A 19,808-nucleotide genomic window follows, 5' to 3' on the forward strand; every position below is an offset into this window, starting at 1 on the left:
CCACAACATAATGTTTCCACTCTCTCGTTGTTGACACGTGTAATATAACAACAATGCATATTCATATTACTCTCCCTAGATGGAATAAGACGTTGTCATTTGTTGTTCATTGAAGGAGTTAAATATTTAACACATCAGTATTGGTGAGTCACTATTTTCCTTTTCAGGTCCTTTAATGGGCGAGACGGGAGAAAAAGATAATACGGAAATAAGACAAAGTAACACATTGTTCTGGTTACACTTTCAGCTAAAAGCTCATCTAAAGACTAATTTAGTGTGACGAACAAATGATCACTATTTATTATGCAAACTTTAAGTCGACGAACGAATAAAGTGTAATCACGCTATGCTATGGTCAAGCTGAAAGATGTAATACTTCGATATAATGCAAAACCCAGAGAATACAAAAACACCATATTCTGCTGTTTATTTTACCTCCAGAAAGTTCTGTGTTGTGCTTTTCATCATTCACAACTATTTACTCTCCTCTCTCTTTATACTGGACTGTATGTAGCAGAGATTACAATAAAGTTTACTTTGACTTCAGCAGCAAGCAGGCGCACCGAGGGCTCTCGCGCTCACTTTTCGCGTGTAGAATTTCGAAAAACAAAAAACAAAAAACATTGGTGCAAATTATAAGTCTGTATTATAATGTCTGGTGTTTTCGTGTTTGTTGTTTTGTTTTTATTTTGCGAGTTGGTTATTAGATGCCGCTCCAGCCGGCCAGAGAAGCCGCAAGCAGCAGGCGCACCTCGCAAACGGAGGGCGCCCTTACTCCCAGCAAATGGGCGATAGAAAACCGATCAGTGCCTATGCCATTCCCAATATGCGCTGGCTGATGTCGGGGCAGCATGAGTACGAGCAATTTTATATTTTTATTTATTTTTGCCGATGCCCCACCACGATGCCACCCCGGGCAACCGTCCGTGTCGCCCGTATCAAAAACCGCTACTGTGTATCAGTGATTATACCATTGACACATTGATAATGTTGATACCGCTGTCATTTCCCATGCTTCTGTTTATTCTTTTGCTGTGCTCAGTAGCCCGTCTGTGGGCTGTCCTCATCGTAAACCTACAACTCATGATCTTATCTCCTCAACTCCTCAAATAGGCCCTCACTTCCACATTAGGGATGCACCGATACCACTTTTTTGGAAACGAGTACGAGCATTTCAGTACTCGCCGATACCGATACCGAGTACTTAATAAAAACATGATTTAAATTTACAGGTAACAGCTTTAGTCCTATAATTTAACAAAAAAACAACAACAAGGGACTGGTTTGGAATTAAGAACATTTATTTAAAATGAAAAGCATGTTGTATGCAACATATTACAGAATAAATAATTATGAAAAAAAATTTAAACAGTGACAGTGCAACTCAAGTATTGTTTTCAGTTTATTGTAAACTCTGCTGCTTTGGAGAACACAAGGGGCATTAATATACATCTTTGCTATTTAGTGCACAATATTTGAATAAACTAACAACATCCACCAACAGAACTGTGGCAGTCAGTGCAACTGAGGTAGGTATTAACATCAAGTCTAAGATGACTCACTTAATGGAGAGAAAAAGTGAGTGGCAGGGTTGTTTTTTTTTTAAGAAAAGTAGCTTTTCTGCATTATCAGCAGTCAGACTGTTTCTGTTTTCATCTATAATGTGTGACACTGAGCTAAAAAGCCTTTCACTTTCCACACTGCTACATGGGGCTGAGAGGTATTTACTCGTCTGTTTCTCTGTTTAGACGCCCCACAAGCACAGTCACAGCTGGGATGACATCAGAGGCTAGTGCGTCGTAGCTGCTCACTTTTTTAGTTAGTTCCTCAAAGGAGGCGAGGATGGCAACAGTCGTCTCCATAAGAGCCCATTGGTGAGCGGTGAGATAGTCAGGGAGTTCGTGCTCGGACACCCCCAGCCCTCGCTTTTGCTCAATGAGGGACTGGAGCATGTAATACCTGCTGTTCCAGTGTGTACGTCCTGCTGCAGTCTCTTTATTGGCTGGTTGAGCTGTCCCTGAATGTCCTCGAGGCGGGAGTAGGCTAAGGCGGAATGTTTAAAATGCCCAACTATTTTCTGTCCCACTGCTAAAGCATCAGCTATGCTCCTCTGTGCTAATAAGCGTGGGTAAATAAGCGTGGGTAAACTCTTTGTACTCGTTGTCGTGTTGGGATTTTGGTGCTTGATTAAATTACTTGTGTTAAATGTGCTACATTTTGAGCCTCCTCTGGACAATTTCGCTGAGCACAATTTGCAGTCCGCCTTTGTTTTCGCGTCTTCGTTCACTTTGAAATAGTTCCACACGGCTGACTTGTCTTGCCTGCCCTTCTCTCAGCTCTGAGCTGCAGCCAGGGCCTGGGGGCAGGCCCTCGGCGCCTGTAATTAACCCCTTACATGCCGCTCAAACATAGACAGGTCTCAGACCGTGGTATCGGGGGACTTTTAACGAGTACGAGTACTTTAGAAAATGTGGTATCGAGGCCGATACCAGATACCTGTATCGGTGCATCCCTATTCCACATTCTTTATTCTATCAGGTAGAGCTCCTTGTTTGTCACCCGCCTTCAAAAACTATTGAGCTGCACTGGAAAGTCATCTTGCAGGTAAAATATATATATAAATAAATAAAAGAATGCCCTTTTTAAAGGTGTTTAGTAGTAACCAGATATGTAAACTCTGAGTCTTGGTGCTATCATGTGGAAAGCAGTTATTTAACTTTTCATCTCTGAACCTGCTTTATTTTCAGAATTTGCTGTAATGTCTTGTCATGGTGTATGAGGCATTAGTCACCAGTCATACTTTTACTTTATTTATTTGTTTTTGTTATTCACAGTACACTGTGAATGTGCTTCTTGTTATTCTGTGAATACATTTCTTGTTTTTGCATATATTACCTACTTTAACTGCTGTCTAAGTGCAAAAGTTTGTTTCACCTCAAGTGAATACATGTGCTCAAATGATATTAAAACTACGTAATTCTTTTTTTTCCCTCTATCTCTACTTGATGCAAGAAATACAGTGAAGTCGAATCTGCTGGCACAACTTGCCCTCGATCTTCATCATTCTTCAGAGTATAAATCCTCTACACTATGTCGTCCAACCAATCATTCAAAAGCCAACATGAAGAAGCCTACATGTCTCTGACGAGAGGCATGAAGGAGCTGGACCTACAGGGACCCTGTGTTCCCAGTGACCTGTTGCTGATCGGAGACCATGCCTTTCCTTTAGCAATGAACAGCCGAGGTCAGGTGCTGATGGCTGCCTCTCTGTACGGCAGTGGAAGGATTGTGGTCCTGGGTCATGAGGGCTACTTGACAGCCTTTCCTGCTCTGGTAGAAAATGCTCTGACCTGGCTGAGAGGTGATGGCTCTGATAACCTCTCAGTAGGGGTGCACAGAAGTGTCAGTGCAGTTGCTAATAACCTCCAAAAATCCAGCTTCCAAGTAGAAGTTGTGGGAGCTTTCAGTGACAAACAGGGAGCTGGTGTTTATGTGACCGATGCCTACAGCGTGGGCTCAGACCCAACAGAGCTGGTGGCCTTTCTGAAAGCTGGAGGAGGGGTGCTGATAGCTGGACAGGCGTGGGGCTGGGCTGCAGATCACCCCAAAGAGAACACACTGCATCAGTTTGAAGGGAATAAAGTGTCGGGAGTGGCAGGAATTTACTTCACTAAGCATTGTGGTGAGGCGGAGAACCTGCCCGTCTACCCTCAGATCCCGTCCTCCTGGATGTCTGTGGTGTGAGTAATTGCTATAACTATTTTAGATTCCATGTTTGTTCTTTTAAATCCACAAGGTAAATATAACATGAAATAAATTGCAATCTACTATAGACTATATGTACAGTATTTCTACAGGAACTTGTTGATAATAACATTAAGAAAATCAATTTTATGTTGAAGTTTCATATTTATTGTTTTTATACATAGTGACTGGTAATAATTATACAACATGAATGCAATTCAAATTTTCATAGTGATAATCTTCCAAAAATGTAAAAAATACAATTACTTGTATGTTGGTTAATTGTTTTGATAACACGCAAAAACTCATTTGAAAACGCAATTTACACAATTATTCTTAAGTTTGTCTCTCATTCCTATCATGACTCTTTCACCTTTCAGCTTGGGTAAGGATTTTGAGGACGACTTGCAGTTCTTACTCCAGGGGGTTTCAGAGTTCCAGGTCCCGTCTAATTTAACTGCTTCGGAGGTTTTAGTCCATGGACCGCTAGCATTTCCCATCGCGACCACAGGTGATGGACGGGCGTTCCTGGCAGGAGGCTACTATGGACAGGGACGAGTGATTGTCGCTACACATGAAGGATTTCTGGGACTCGGGGTAAATTAGACATTTGTTATTTTCACTATATATATATTTTAGTATTGTATATTTCTGTCAGCACTTTGATGCTTACAGTAGATTTCGACCACCTGTGATGAGAGAATATATAAGAACATTCTAACCGTTTGATGTCTGAGCCATCATTGGTGATAACCCTAACTCTGTATGAGGCATGACGCAGGGGTTAGAGATCGTTGTCTACTAATCTAAAGGTTTGTCTGTTGATCCCATGCTTCTTCAGTTTGGATGTTGAAGTATACTCGGCAAATACGCTGAACCCTAAGTTTCTTTTGATGTCTATGGTGTGAGTACCCGAGTCTGAGCCTTTTAACCATCAATGGTTAAAAAGGAAATGCTTCTGCTGTTCCGAGAAATCTTTTATACATCACATGTACACGTGACTGCCTTTGTTCCTGCTTTCCTTCCATTTTTTAGAGCACGGCTCCATTTTGGCAAAATGCCATTCACTGGTTGGATGAAGGCCGCAGAGGGGTTGTAGGTGTCATGAATATAGATGCTGCAATCAAAATTCTCAGCAAGTCTGGGCTGAAGTGTGAGAAGACAAAATTCAGGAAAAACCTCAGCGTGTTTGTGTGTAAAGCGTACATCAGTGAGCATTTGGAGGAAATCAAAAACTTTGTGGCAGAAGGAGGAGGCCTGCTGATTGGAGGACATGCCTGGTACTGGGCGCAGACACATGCTGGGCAAAATCCACTTACAGAATTCTCAGGTATGAAAATGCACGACCAATGCATCTGATTTGTGTGACATCTCCAACCAGAGTATTTTAAGTCAGATTTGTTTTAATGTCTTTCAGGAAACAAGATCTTAAATCAAATGGGATTGAGCCTGTTGGGCGCAACAATCGGAGGAGGAACATACAAAGCTCTCGTACCCACCCAGGCTATTAAAGACAGCTACCACTTCCGCCACCTTCTATACCGCTTTGCTGCCCATGTGACTGCAGGTGAAAAACTTAGCAAACACGAGGAAGGATGTCTGAAAAAGCTGGGCAACGACTGCAATGCCTACTTGCAGATGAAAGCCCATGACTGCTCCCACTACCGGCAAGTGTTGGCCACACTCACTGACTTATTAAAGAGGTCAGGCCTGCCACAGGTGAGTAGCTGCCCTTTATGGATGGGGTTTGGTGAGGGGTCGCTCGTCTGCCCTTTTTTTTGCAGATAGTGTCATAATGTGGGGACATATCTAATAACATTCACCATTCACTTTCAAGGTGAGTGAAAAAAGCCCTGCAAAGAGTCCCAAAGACCACCTCCTCCTCGCTGTGGGTACCCAGGTATATAAGGTTTGCCCAGATCCCGATGCCCTCCTCCCCTATCTTATCAAGGACAACCCAATGATGCCTGTTGTCTATAACCACCAGATCAAGGTTGATGTTGATACAGCAGGTCAGATCTCTCTGCTGTGTTAAAAATGTGAATGTGGTTATTTGAATTTAGGTACAAATTTAAATTGTACAGCATCGTTCAGCATGATGCAGCAATGCCTGTTGTTCAGTGTCACACAGTATTAATACATGCACCTCTTTGTAGACACTGAAAACTGTGAAATACATTTTTTTAAATGCATATTTTATACATGTAAAATTCCCTGACTTTTATAATTGTGTGTTTCAGATAAGGAAAAGTGGATCAGTACAGGTCTCTACCTTTCTCCTGGTATGAAGACCTACATCGCTATACCACCTCAGATTGTCAAAAAGAATTGGAAGGTACAGCATATGAAGTCAATTGATTTTGAGTTCACTCAGAATGTTGCAACTTTGTTACCTAAAGATAGCGAGGTGCCAGAAACGGAAAAATTCCAGACACAAAACTTGTCTCTGGTGAATAGATACTGTAAGTCGATTCAGGCCATTTAGTTGTTTAAACACAGAGCAGTCATTGCAATTTTTAGTTATTCCTTTTTACAGTGTTGCATACTTTGTGGTATTGCTTATATTATTATATTTGTGCTTGTATTATTGCTTATAATGCATTTTCCTTTTCTTCTGCAGATTCAGATAGGATGTCAAACTGATTCTCTGCACAAGAACGATGTGCTGAAGAGACCACCGTCTGTCCATGAGCGATTTCCTGTCACCTCAGAGATGATACAAGTTTGGAACCTTTGGGGAGGACTCATCTACCTGGTGGCCCCACCCAAAACACAAGTGAAGGGGTTGGAGGTCACAGCACAGATGGCTGTACCTGCTCCATATTACAAGTCTGGTGAGTCTGCGGTAGATTGAACTTTGATATGTGTTTGCACTAGTGTGTACCTTTTGTTTGTACTGGTCTAATAGATTATTTTTTTAAACAGTCTATAATTTGAAGGGCTGAGGGCAGCATCTCCCAGGTAATAATTCAAAGCAATTTAATAGATCCACTCCTCTCTGTTCCTTTCAGGTGTAACAACTGCAGCTGAGTGGTCGTTGCTGCGCACAGCTCCTTCACCCTGGGCAGAGTTGGAGTTTGAAAACATCATCCTCACCGTACCATCAGATGTTGTTCGGGGTCTGGAGCGCCCTGACAAGGTGGCTGCTCTGTGGGATGAAATCATGAGAGCCATTGCAGATCTGGCTGCCAAACCACACAAATTTCCCCGCAAGGAGCGCTTTGTGGCAGATGTGCAGATTTCTCACGGTTAGTGCATTTTGCCTCATGTTGTACAATACACACCTAACTATTATTTTCTTATCATATATAGAGTCTCAAGTAATGCTGGGTGACAGGCAGGGTATGCATGGACCAGTTCTCTGGAATAGAACTAGCAAACAGAAAGTATTCAGTCACCAATCCAAATTCAGTTTTTCAATTCAATTCAATCTTATTTATGCAGCGCCAAATCACAACAACAGTCGCCTCAAGGCGCTTTATATTGTAAGCTAGACCCTACAATAATACATACAGAGAAAAACCCAACAATCATATGACCCCCCTATAAACAAGCACATTGGCTGTGACCAGTTGTTGTGATTAAAAAAAAAAAAAAGCAGGATAAAAAAACATGCTGTGAAAGAGAGCCAGTGACTGATAACAAGTAGGATTCAATGTAGAGAGGTCTGTTAACATATAGTGAGTGAAAAGAGTGACTGGAGGAGAAATATTTAAGGCATCATGGGAATCTCCCAGCACCCTAAAACTATTGCAGCATAACTAAGGGAGGATTCAGGGTCACCTGATCCAGGTATATGCTTTTTTCATCACCAAGCACAATGCAAAGCACGCATTCAGAATGGGATGTCACTCAAGTTAATATGGGTGTGAAGGCAGACGTGCAAATACCTTTGGCAAAATAGTACATGTATACAATTACAATGCTGGCTTTACCTGTCTATCAAGTTTGAGAAAATGAAGTAAGCGTGTGTACGCCCTGTAAGCTGAAAGCTCAGGCTTTAGAGCTCTAAATGCTTATTCTCAATGCTTATTTTTTTCCTTCTACTTTTGGTTCTGTTTGAAATTCCTGAGGGCATCCTTGAGGACTCCAGTGGATGCAACCATCCACTGGAGTCTATCCCAGCTGTCACACGGCAAAAAGCTGAGTAGAACCCTGGACTGTTGCATTGAAAAACCATAATCATGTCATTCTGTTGCTTGTTTGTTTGCTTGTTTGTTTTTACATAAGAATCATCACTATACTACTGTTCATTTCTCCTTTTTCTGTTCAGGTTTTATGCATGCAGGTTATCCTATCATGGTACAAAAAAACTCAGCTGCTAACCTGGTTGACGTTAAAAAAGGTAAAGGCATGTGGGGCCCCATCCACGAGTTGGGACACAACCAACAGAGAGGCTGCTGGGAGTTCCCACCACACACCACAGAGTGTACATGCAACCTGTGGTCAGTGTATGTGCATGAAGAGGTGCTGGGCATCAAGAGGGAGAAGGTGGAGTAAATGACATGCGTCTTTCAGACCAATGGCCAGAAAAGCTTTTGTTGAATTGTGATGCTTTTCATATCAATCAGTTTTAGAAAGCATAATTTTTTTTTTGATATCCTATGAGGACAGAAGACTTAACACTGTTTTTCTTTAGAGTACAATGCTTAACAGTCATCTCATTCCATACTGTTCAATGCAGGCTCATGGAGCTATGACTGCAGCAAAACGACAAAGTCGAACCAAGGATTACGTCGCAGGAGGCAGGAAACCTGACAGCTGGAGCATGTGGGTGGCTCTGGAAACATATATGCAGGTGAGAGAATTCTACTCTGTAGAGAAACTGTCCTTTGTCCACACTGGACTGACCTGCTTTCACTGGAAAAAAAAATGATTGCATGTAAAACTGAAAGCAGAGTGTGAAACAAGGCGAGTTCCAAAAACTGTAAGATGATATCTTTTAAATGAAGTCACTATCAAGAAAGTGTGGAGACAGAATTAAAACAGTATCTTAACAAACAGAAATAAGCCTGACATGAACACTTTATTAGACATAACATGATTATCAGCATTATGATTTTTGTCTCCTCATCTGCAGCTCCAGGAAAGGTTTGGCTGGGATGCCTTTAAGAAGGTGTTTACTGCGTATCATCACATGAAGGACTTCCCCAAGGACAAGAAAGGAAAAATGAATCTGTATGCTGAGACTTTCTCCCAGACTGTGGGGATGGACCTGACTGGCTTCTTTAAGGCCTGGGGCTGGCCAATAGAAACAGCCACTAAAGGGAAGCTCTCAACACTGCCTCCCTGGAACGATCACCCCATGACCCAGTATGACTAAACCTCAGACCACTGCAGTGTGCAGAGAAATGGTTTCAACCAATATCTTAATTTGAAGTGAATGATGAGCAACACGGTGAACTGATTTGGTGTCTGGTGTTCTGTTTTAACAACATTTATTAGAGTATCTGAATAGAGAAACAAATGATGTGGTGAGGTTGTAGGTATTGAATTCAGTTTGAATTATTTTTCCCTGATGTACCTGTACGGGGTAGGTACAGTAGGCTTTCACTTACTGCCAGGTACACTAGACATTCGATGATATCAAGAGTGGATCTTTGCCTTTGTTTTGTACAGGGCTGAAATAATAGCAAGGCATTGCACTACTATAGCATACAACGCAATAAACTTGCCTTACACTGTGCTCTACTGAATACGTTCACTGCAACCCTTTCCTTAAAAAATAGTAGTCTTTTATGAGGACACAGGATTTTTATAAGGACACTTATATTATTAGAAATGTGGATTTTCTTTATGTGAATAAGCATAATATTGACTCTCTCATTTGCTCTGCTGCTGTATTTTCATGTTTGCATTATGTTGGGTTGCAATAAAGAGGTCAGACTTTATAATAAAAGAACTTTTGTCTTTAGTTTCACTACACTGATATCTGAAACAGCTTCAATAATAATCCACTTTATCTTTTTCCATTAAGAGAGAGAAAAAAAGTGAAAGACTTAACTTCATTCTGAAATACTGTTATATTGTAGCTGCATCAATAGGTGATTCCCAAAGAGCCATTAGCTGAATACTTGGCATATCTCAACATGGTCTGCTGTTTGTCCTTACAAATATTTTGAGGACCCCCCATAAGCATACCATCTTGGGACCTGTGTGAGGCCAGATTATGATTATGTATTTACAGTCTAAGTTTATTTTTTTTCTAAAATATTCAGCAATATTATCCAACATTAATTACGTACAGAGTTGGGAGTCAGCATTGAAATCACTTGATGTGCGATGTGCGATAGTTTGTTAATATAGCAAAACTTGTGCTGGACTGCGCAGTCAGATGGTGAAAAACTGCAGGATGAAGAAAACTTTATCCTGTTGGCTTTCTGAGTCAGTCGGCACCCGTACCGTGTTGTCTGAAAGAAAAGCGCAACAACATTCTAAACTTCTGCTGACTGGACCACATTATAATATTTCCATCTCATTTGTGGACTCTGTCTTTGTTGACACGTGTAATATAACAACAATGTATATTTATAATACTCTCACTGGATGTAATAAGACGTCGTTATTTGCTACTCACCGAAGGAGTTAAATATTTAACACATCCGCATTGGTGAGTCACTATTTTGGTTTTTAGGTCCTATAATGGGCGAGGCAGGGAGAAAAAGTTGATACGGAAAGAAGACAAAGTAACACATTGTCCTGGTTACATTTTGAGCTAAAAGCTCATCTGAAGACTAATTCAGTGCGACAAAATAGTGAGCACTATTTATTATCCAAACCTTTAGTCTAAAGCCTAACGACGAACGGATAAAGAGTAATCACGCTATGCTATCCCGCTATGGTAATGCTGAAAGATGTAATAATTTGATATGGTGCAAAACACACTGAATTAAAAACAACACATTCTTCTGTTTATTTTACCTCCAGAAAGTTCTCTGCTGTGCCCTTTAGCGTTCACAACTAGTTACTAAACATGACAGGATGAGCAGGTTTCTCCGTGGGCTACGTACTCGTTTAGGGTGTATCAGTAATTACAACATTCACACAATGGGAATGTTGACATACTGCTATCATTTTCCATGCTTCTGTTTATTTTTTGCTGTGCTCAGTAGCCCGTCTGTGGGCTGTCCTCATCGTAACCTACCACTCATGATCTCCTCAAATAGGCACTCCCTTTCGCATTCTTTATTTTGTCAGGTAGAGCACTTTGTGTCATCTGCTTTGAAAAACTCTTGAGCTGCACCGGAAAGTCATCTTGCAGGTAAAAATATTATTAAATAAAAGAATGCCTTTATTTTTTTTTAAGTTGTTTAGTAGTAATGAGATATGTAAAATCTGGGTCTTGGTTGTACCAAGTGGAAAGCAGCTATTTAACTTTTTATCTCTGAATCAGCTTTATTTACTGTAATGTTTTGTCATGACTTATGAGGCATTAGTCACCAGTCATACTTTCATTTTATTTATTTATTTATTTGTTATCTTATTCACACTACACTGTGAATATGATTCTTGTTTTTGCATATATTACCTACTTTAACTGCTGTGTGAGTGCAAAAGTTTGTTTCACCTCAAGTGAATACGTGTGCTGGAATGATAATAAAAAACAATGAATTTTTTTTCTGCCCTATTTCCACAGGTCACCTTGGCATACATTGATGCAGGAAATACTGCGAAATCAAATCTGTTAAGACAACTTGCCCTCTACATTCAGTCTTCAGAGTAAAAATCCTCTACACTATGTCATCTAACCAGTTGTTCAAAAGCCAAGATGAACAGGCCTACATGTCCCTGATGAGAGGCATGAAGGAGCTGGACCTACATGGACCCTGTGTTCCCAGTGACCTGGTCCTGATCGGAGACCATGCCTTTCCTTTAGCAATGAACAGCCGAGGTCAGGTGCTGATGGCTGCCTCTCTGTACGGCAGTGGAAGGATTGTGGTCCTGGGTCATGAGGGCTACTTGACAGCCTTTCCTGCTCTGGTAGAAAATGCTCTGACCTGGCTGAGAGGTGATGGCTCTGATAACCTCTCAGTAGGGGTGCACAGAAGTGTCAGTGCAGTTGCTAATAACCTCCAAAAATCCAGCTTCCAAGTAGAAGTTGTGGGAGCTTTTAGTGACAAACAGGGAGCTGGTGTTTATGTGACCGATGCCTACAGCGTGGGCTCAAACCCAGTGGAGCTTGTAGCATTTCTGAAAGCTGGAGGAGGGGTGCTGATAGCTGGACAGGCGTGGGGCTGGGCTGCAGATCACCCCAAAGAGAACGCACTGCATCAGTTTGATGGGAATAAAGTGTCGGGAGTGGCAGGGATCTACTTCACTGAGCGTTGTGGTGAAGTGGAGAAGCTGCCTGTCTACCCTCAGATCCCGTCCTCCTGGATGTCTGTGGTGTGAGTGTTTAATATAGTTCTGTTTTGTTGTTATTGTTACTGTTAGTTTAAACCCACAAGTTAACTATAACATGAAATAAATTGCAAACTACTATAGATTGCATATAGAGGAAAAAAAATATTATTATTACATTTAATGTAAACTTTTACATAATTTTACATGTTTTGACATTTTCTGCCTAAGCAATAAAACAACGTATCTATTGATGTCAAACTCAGCACCTGTGAATTTACAAAAGGACTTTTTTTTTACAGGACTGTGTTTATAATAACAGTAGGAAAATCAATTTTATGTTTCATATTTATTAATTTAATATCAGAATCAGAATACTTTATTGATCCCTAGGGGAAATTATTTTGGTTACAGTGCTCTGGTACAAACAGTAACAAAGACAGACAATACACTACAGTAAGAAAATAGCACAATATATACAAAATATGCATACATATATATAGATATATTGATAAATAAGAAAGAAGAGCATGTGCAAAAAGGGTGTAGCTACTGCAGTATACAGTGTGTTAAGTGGATGAGTTGTACAGGGAGATGGCAACAGGCAGGAATGTATTCCTGTGTTGTTCAGTGGTGCTTTTTGGTAATCTCAGTCTCTCACTGAACGTGCTACTGTGACTGACCAACATGTCATGGAGTGGGCGGGAAGAATTATCCACTGCTAATATGCAGTCGCTGCTAATGATTATACCACATGAATGCAATTCAAATTTTCATGATGATAATATTCTGAAAATATAAAAATTAAACTTGCTTGTATGTTGGTTAATTGTTTTCTTAACATGCAAAAACAGATAAAAAAAAATGCAATTTACACAATTATTCTTAAGTTTGTCTCTCATTCCTATCATGACTCTTCCACCTTTCAGCTTGGGTAAGGATTTTGAGGACGACTTGCAGTTCTTACTCCAGGGGGTTTCAGAGTTCCAGGTCCCGTCTAATTTAACTGCTTCGGAGGTTTTAGTCCATGGACCGCTAGCATTTCCCATTGCGACCACAGGTGATGGACGGGCGTTCCTGGCAGGAGGCTACTATGGACAGGGACGAGTGATTGTGGCTACACATGAAGGATTTCTGGGACTCGAGGTAAATGTGAGAGTTGGTCTTCCTTTCCAAGCACTCATAGGTCAGAATCAGCACGTGATTCGGACCTATGAATGAACAGGTTTCCTTTGATTTTACAAGTTTGATTTGCATCAGAAGGTTTTTATGTGTGTCACTGTAATGAATAGTTTCTTTGTTAACTGATTGCCAAGACTTGGGTGAATAATTTAATTTAAAACAAAGCTATTCTCATCGCATAGGATGGATAGAGGTAAAAGTGTGAGTAGTAGTAGTTTGTGCAACTCAGAATGGATGTATGACTGTTTTTATTGTGTTTCTCCCTGACTTTGGAGCAAACATTGCAGATAACATATATTGTGTATTGTGATAGGGTTAGAGTTAGGAGTCAGTGGTAAGCAGACCTATAATGGTTAAAAAGGAGATTTTTCTGCTGCTTTGATGCAATTTTTATACATCTTATGCACACATGACTGCATCTGTTCCTGATTTCCTTCTATTCTTTTAGAGCATGGCTCCATTTTGGCAAAATGCCATTCACTGGTTGGATGAAGGCCGCAGAGGGGTTGTAGGTGTCATGGATATAGATGCTGCAATCAAAATTCTCAGCAAGTCAGGGCTGAAGTGTGAGAAGACAAAATTCAGGAAAAACCTCAGCGTATTTGTGTGTAAAGCGTATATCAGTGAGCATTTGGAGGAAATCAAAAACTTTGTGGCAGAGGGAGGAGGCCTGCTGATTGGAGGACATGCCTGGTGGTGGGCACAGACACATGCTGGGCAAAATCCGCTTACAGATTTCTCAGGTATGAAAATGCACCTCAAGACTCTGATTATATAAACTCGATGATCTGGTTTCTCCTGGCCCTGATAGTACGACCTTGGCTAGCTTGGCTTTAGCTTAGATTGTTGCCATTATAGCGCAGCTAGTTGACCTGGCGACCCGTGTACCAAAGGCTTTGTGGGAGCCTGGGTTGAGTTCGCTCCATTTTCCCAAACCTCTCCCCTGTTTCCTGCCTAGTCTCTGCAGTGCCCTGTCAAAGAAAAACTGAAATGGCAAAATAAGTCATGTGGACTGATGGTCATGTCCAAGGATCAGTCCAGAAGGGTAACGAGCTGTTCCACAGTCAAAATGGAGTGTGCATGTGAAAAAATTCACATGCAACCGTTAGAGGCTTCTCTTCAAAATTGAATAAACTTTGGCAGGAAAGCTGAACACTGTAATACTCCTGTTTCAATACAATCTTTGGTCTTCATTTTTAGGACACAGGGACACCAATTTGTCTGCCATCTATCAGTTTTATATAATTTGTTAAAAAGATTTTGGGACCCAGTTTGCTGGTAGTGTTTTTATAACTTACATATATCAGCCCAGAAACTGCTCTAAATCCTTCTACACTACAAACCACATTTACCCATAAAAATACATGATCATAGAGCTCTTTTATTTTACAAGTACAGTGGTCTGACAACACACACAGTATCATCCAAATAAACAAACTTCTGATTAGTGTGACATCTCCAACAACACACCAGAGTATATTAAGTCAGATTTTCTTTAATGTCTTTCAGGAAACAAGATCTTAAATCAAATGGGATTGAGCCTGTTGGGCGCAACAATCGGAGGAGGAACATACAAAGCTCTCGTACCCAGCCAGGCTATTAAAGACAGCTACCACTTCCGCCACCTTCTATATCGCTTTGCTGCCCATGTGACTGCAGGTGAAAAACTTAGCCAGCATGAGGAGAGATGTCTGAAAAGGCTGGGCAACGACTGCAATGTTTACTTGCAGATGAAAGCCCATGACTCCTCCCACTACCGGCAAGTGTTGGCCACACTCACTGACGTGTTAAAGAGATCAGGCCTGCCACAGGTGAGTAGACAAAAATAATATGAACACCTTTTAAAGTAACAAAATTAAACAAAGCTATGCTGGCTGATGTGGTTTGTGATCATTATGTGTGCCAAAACATGCATGTGCATGTCACAGCTATTAGTTGGTATATTACAGCTATCAACAAGTAATATGTGTCTCAAAAATGTGTCTTAAAAAAGAAACAGCAACACCAATGTGTTTTAAACATGACTGACCACTGCTTTTTATGGACGGGGTGTGGTGGAGGTGGAGGGGGTGACTGGTTGCCTTTGTTTCTGCAGATAGTGTCATAATATAGGGACATATATAATGACATTGACTATTCACTTTCAAGGTGAGTGACAGCTGCCCTGTAAAGAGTCCCAAAGACCACCTCCTCCTCGCTGTGGGTACCCAGGTATATAAGGTTTGCCCAGATCCCGATGCCCTCCTGCCCTACCTCATCAAGGACAACCCAGTGATGCCTGTTGTCTATAACCACCGGATCAAGGTTGATGTTAATACAGCAGGTCAGATCTCACTGCTGTGTTAAAAATGTGTTAATATATGCAGCTTATCGCAAACACTGGAAACTGTGAAACATAGTTTTTAAAATGCATATTTTATACCTGTAAACGTCCCTGATTGTGATCTTTTAAAATTGTGTGTTTCAGATATCGAAGAGTGGGTCAGTACAGGTCTCTACCTCTCTCCTGGTATGAAGACCTACATCGCTATACCACCTCAGATTGTCAACAAGGATTGGAAGGTACAGCATATGAAGTCAATTGATTTTGAGTTCAACCCCATGTAAGTCTCTGTCTCCAGTAGTGACAGAGACTCACCATAAGTACAGCTCATGTCCACATGGCAAGGTGCCAGAACCTTAATTTTTTTTTTTGCGGTGAATAGATACTGTAAGTTGTTTCAGGTCATTTAGGTGTCTAAACACAGAGGAGTCCTTGCAATTTTTAGATATTCCTTTTTACAGTGTTCAATACTTTAGCATATAGAGATTGCTTACAATGCATTTGTCTTTTCTTCTGCAGATTCAGATAGGATGTCAAACTGACTCACTGCACCACCATGAGGAGCTGAAGAGACCACCGTCTGTCCATGAGCGATTTCCTGTCACATCAGAGATGATACAGGTTTGGAACCTGTGGGGAGGACTCATCTACCTTGTGGCCCCACCCAAAACACAAGTGAAGGGGTTGGAAGTCATAGTGCAGATGTCTGTACCTGCTCCATATTACAAGTCTGGTGAGTCTGTCGTGGATTTGACTTTGTTAACTTTGTTTGTACTGGTCTAATAGATTATTCTCAAACAGTTTATAAGGTGATTTAAGGGGATGAGGGCAGCATCTCCCTGGTTCTAATCAAATATGAATCTTTAGGAGTGTTAGAAGTGTTCAGTCAAGTAAAGTAAATATCAAACAGTTTAACTTCTGATACAATGAATTAGGCTTTCCTAACTATTAATATTTCAAGTTGGTGTTAGCTAGCCCTTAATTCTGTTTTTATGTGTCGGAGCCTGAAGCATTTTAATAAATTCACTCCTCTCTTTGTTCTTTTCAGGTGTAACAACTGCAGCTGAGTGGTCGTTGCTGCGCACAGCTCCTTCACCCTGGGCAGAGTTGGAGTTTGAAAACATCATCCTCACCGTACCATCAGATGCTGTTCGGGGTCTGGAGCGCCCTGACGAGCTAGCCGCTCTGTGGGATGAAATCATGAGGGCCATTGCAGATCTGGCTGCCAAACCACACAAATTTCCCCGCAAGGAGCGCTTTGTGGCAGATGTGCAAATTTCTGCTGGTAAGTGCACTTTGCATCATGTTGTATAAACACCTGCCTTTAACTGGCTTGTCATATATAGAGTCTCAAGTAATGCTGGGTGACAGGCAGGGTATGCATGGTCCAGTTCTCTGAACTAGCAAACAGAGTATTTAGTCACCAATACAAATCATTGAGGTAAGGTGTTCCAATCACTTCCATGAGACAGGTGTATAAAATCAAGCACCAAAGCATGCAGACTGCTTCTATGAACATTTGTAAAAGAATTGGTCGCTCTCAGGAGCTCAGGGAATTCCAGTGTGGTAATGTGATAGGATACCACCTCAGCATGAAGTCCAGTCATGATATTTCCTCGCTACTAAACATAGAGAGTAGTGGAAGGGACTGGGAACAACAGCAACTCAGCCACAAGGAGGTAGGCTAAGTAAAATCACAAAGCAGGGTCATCGGATTAGGAAGTGTATAGCGTGCAGAGGTTGCCAACTTTCTGCAGACCTGCAAACCTCATGTGGCCTTCAGATTAGCTCAAGAACAGTGCACAGAGAGCTTCATGGAAAGGGTTTCCATGCCTGAGTACCTGATTCCAAACTTTACACCATGAGGGACAGTGCAAAGCATATAAACCTTTGTATTTAATGCTTTGAACTAGTGCAAAGCATTGTGCTTTGGTAATGTACAGAATGCTGCTACTGGACTCTTTGTATCTGACCACACAAATGCGCTTCTGGATGGTCAAAAATTCCCATAAACACACTCCTAAATGTTGTGGAAAACCTTCCCAGAAGAGCTGAAGCTGTTATATCTGCACATGGTGGGCTGACATCATATTAAACTCTATGGATTCAGAATGGGATGTCACCCAAATTTGTGTGGGTGTGAAGGTGGACGAACAAATACTTTTGGCAAAATAGTGCATATATACAGTAACAATGTTGGCTTCAGCTGTCTAACAAGTTTCAGAAAATGAGGTGTGTGCACACTTAATCCCTGTAAGCTGAAAGCTCAGGCTTTAGAGCTCTAAATGCTTATTCATCAGACAGTTTTTCCTTCTACTTTTGGCTCCGTTTGAAATCCCTGAGGGCGTGTATCCCCAGCTTAGCCTCTGAGTGCAGAAGCTCTACCCATTTGTTATTGAAGTCTTGTGTTTATAAAGAACTGCCAATCAGAGAAACTTGTTTAAACGTCTATCCGTCCACTGGCGTCTATCTCAGCTGTGACAGGGCAAAAGGCTGAGCAGACCTTGGACAAGGTCGCAAGACCACTGCAGGGTTACCACAGAGACAGATGAACATTTACACTTAACATGACTAACTTTTACCGAAGAACCATAATCATATTATGCTTTTGGTTGTTTGTTTGTTAATTGTTTATTTTTTTTAAAATCAAAGCTATAAAATCTGAAAGAATCATCACTATACCACTGTTCATTTCTCTTTTTCTGTTCAGGCTGGATGCATGCAGGTTATCCTATCATGGCACACAAAGTCTCAGCTGCTGAGCTGGTCGGTGTTAAAAAAGGTAAAGAAATGTGGGGCCCCATCCACGAGCTGGGACACAACCAACAGAGAGGCTGCTGGGAGTTCCCACCAAACACCACAGAGTGTACATGCAACCTGTGGTCAGTGTATGTGCATGAAGAGGTGCTGGGTCTCCACAGAGGACAGGTAGAGTAAATCACATGTGTCTATTTTGATATCCCATGATAACTGATGATTGAACTCAGTTTTTACTAAGAGTAAAATATTTTACAATCATCTCATTCCATGTTTTCAATGCAGGCTCATGGAGCTATGACTGCAGAAAATCGACAAAGTCGAGCCAAGGATTACATCGCAGGAGGCAGGAAACCTGACAGCTGGAGCATGTGGGTGGCTCTGGAAACATATATGCAGGTGAGAGAATTCTACTCTGTAGAGAAACTGTCCTTTGTCCACACTGGACTGACCTGCTTTCACTGGGAAAAAAATGATTGCATGTAAAACTGAAAGCAGAGTGTGAAACAAGGCGAGTTCCAAAAACTGTAAGATGATATCTTTTAAATGAAGTCACTATCAAGAAAGTGTGGAGACAGAATTAAAACAGTATCTTAACAAACAGAAATAAGCCTGACATGAACACTTTATTAGACATAACATGATTATCAGCATTATGATTTTTGTTTCCTCATCTGCAGCTCCAGGAAAGGTTTGGCTGGGATGCCTTTAAGAAGGTGTTTACTGCGTATCATCACATGAAGGACTTCCCCGGTGACAACAAAGGAAAAATGAATCTGTATGCTGAGACTTTCTCCCAGACTGTGGGGATGGACCTGACTGGCTTCTTTAAGGCCTGGGGCTGGCCAATAGAAACAGCCACTGAAGGGAAGCTCTCAACACTGCCTCCCTGGAACGATCACCCCATGACCCAGTATAACTAAACCTCAGACCACTGCAGTGTGCAGGGAAATGGTTTCAACCAATATCTTAATTTGAAGTGAATGATGGGCAACACGGTGAACTGATTTGGTGTCTGGTGTTCTGTTTTAACAACATTTATTAGAGTATCTGAATAGAGAAACAGAAATGGTGGACTGAGGTTGTAGGTATTGAATCTTTCCCTTTATTTTGTACTGGTCTGAAAACATACTAAAGCATTGCACTATTATAGCATACATTGCAATCAAGTGTCTTCCACTGTGCTCTATGTGCTCTACTGAATACTTTCACTGCAAACCTTCCATTACAAATAATAGCAGTCTTTTGTGAGGACACAGTTGTTGATATTAGGACACTAATATCATTAGAAATTTGGATTTACTTTATGTGAAAAGGAAAATATTGAATCTCTCGTTTGCTCTGCTGCTGTATTTTCATGTTTGCATTTCCAAGTTGCACTACAGACGTCAGACTTTTTAATAAAAGAACTTTTGTCTTTAGTTTTACTCCACTGATATCTGAAACAGTAAGAGAAATCACT

The 19,808-nt window shown here is 41.1% G+C and overlaps 2 protein-coding genes across 4 annotated transcripts; both read left to right on the forward strand.

The window, feature by feature from the left end:
* The first annotated feature begins 20 nt into the window (after positions 1-20).
* On the forward strand, positions 21-9,660 carry LOC146504415 (TRPM8 channel-associated factor homolog). Of its 2 annotated transcripts, none has more exons than XM_085184138.1 (12): positions 21-143; positions 3,013-3,740; positions 4,125-4,341; positions 4,780-5,074; positions 5,162-5,463; positions 5,582-5,756; positions 5,985-6,079; positions 6,365-6,578; positions 6,756-6,992; positions 8,018-8,235; positions 8,429-8,542; positions 8,825-9,660. In XM_085184138.1, exons 2-12 carry the CDS (start codon positions 3,091-3,093, stop codon positions 9,065-9,067), a joined length of 2,760 nt encoding a protein of 919 aa, XP_085040264.1. In that variant the 5' UTR covers positions 21-143; positions 3,013-3,090; the 3' UTR covers positions 9,068-9,660. The 2 variants fall into 2 exon arrangements, with proteins under 2 accessions (XP_085040264.1, XP_085040263.1); XM_085184137.1 differs by lacking the exon at positions 21-143 and adding an exon at positions 1,075-2,604.
* Positions 9,661-10,154: 494 nt separating this feature from the next.
* LOC146504416 (TRPM8 channel-associated factor homolog) lies at positions 10,155-19,767 on the forward strand. 2 transcript variants are annotated; one of them, XM_085184135.1, is made up of 13 exons: positions 10,155-10,354; positions 10,942-11,005; positions 11,381-12,131; positions 13,014-13,230; positions 13,715-14,009; positions 14,776-15,077; positions 15,415-15,589; positions 15,734-15,828; positions 16,109-16,322; positions 16,638-16,874; positions 18,300-18,517; positions 18,632-18,745; positions 19,027-19,767. In XM_085184135.1, exons 3-13 carry the CDS (start codon positions 11,482-11,484, stop codon positions 19,267-19,269), a joined length of 2,760 nt encoding a protein of 919 aa, XP_085040261.1. In that variant the 5' UTR covers positions 10,155-10,354; positions 10,942-11,005; positions 11,381-11,481; the 3' UTR covers positions 19,270-19,767. The 2 variants fall into 2 exon arrangements, with proteins under 2 accessions (XP_085040261.1, XP_085040262.1); XM_085184136.1 differs by having other exon boundaries at positions 10,946-11,005.
* The last annotated feature ends 41 nt before the right edge of the window (positions 19,768-19,808 follow it).

This window comes from Neolamprologus multifasciatus, chromosome 14, assembly GCF_963576455.1.
Source record: "Neolamprologus multifasciatus chromosome 14, fNeoMul1.2, whole genome shotgun sequence".
NCBI lineage: Eukaryota > Metazoa > Chordata > Actinopteri > Cichliformes > Cichlidae > Neolamprologus > Neolamprologus multifasciatus.

Bases quoted from the DNA above. Each gene is read 5' to 3' on its own strand.
- LOC146504415 (XM_085184138.1), top strand. From the start codon at position 3,091: ATGTCGTCCAACCAATCATTCAAAAGCCAACATGAAGAAGCCTACATG. The intron at 6,993-8,017 runs GTTAGTGCATTT...TTTTCTGTTCAG, and splicing joins AGATGTGCAGATTTCTCACG to GTTTTATGCATGCAGGTTAT. The intron at 8,236-8,428 runs GTGGAGTAAATG...TGTTCAATGCAG, and splicing joins TGGGCATCAAGAGGGAGAAG to GCTCATGGAGCTATGACTGC.
- LOC146504416 (XM_085184135.1), top strand. From the start codon at position 11,482: ATGTCATCTAACCAGTTGTTCAAAAGCCAAGATGAACAGGCCTACATG. The intron at 16,323-16,637 runs GTGAGTCTGTCG...TGTTCTTTTCAG, and splicing joins TGCTCCATATTACAAGTCTG to GTGTAACAACTGCAGCTGAG. The intron at 16,875-18,299 runs GTAAGTGCACTT...TTTTCTGTTCAG, and splicing joins AGATGTGCAAATTTCTGCTG to GCTGGATGCATGCAGGTTAT.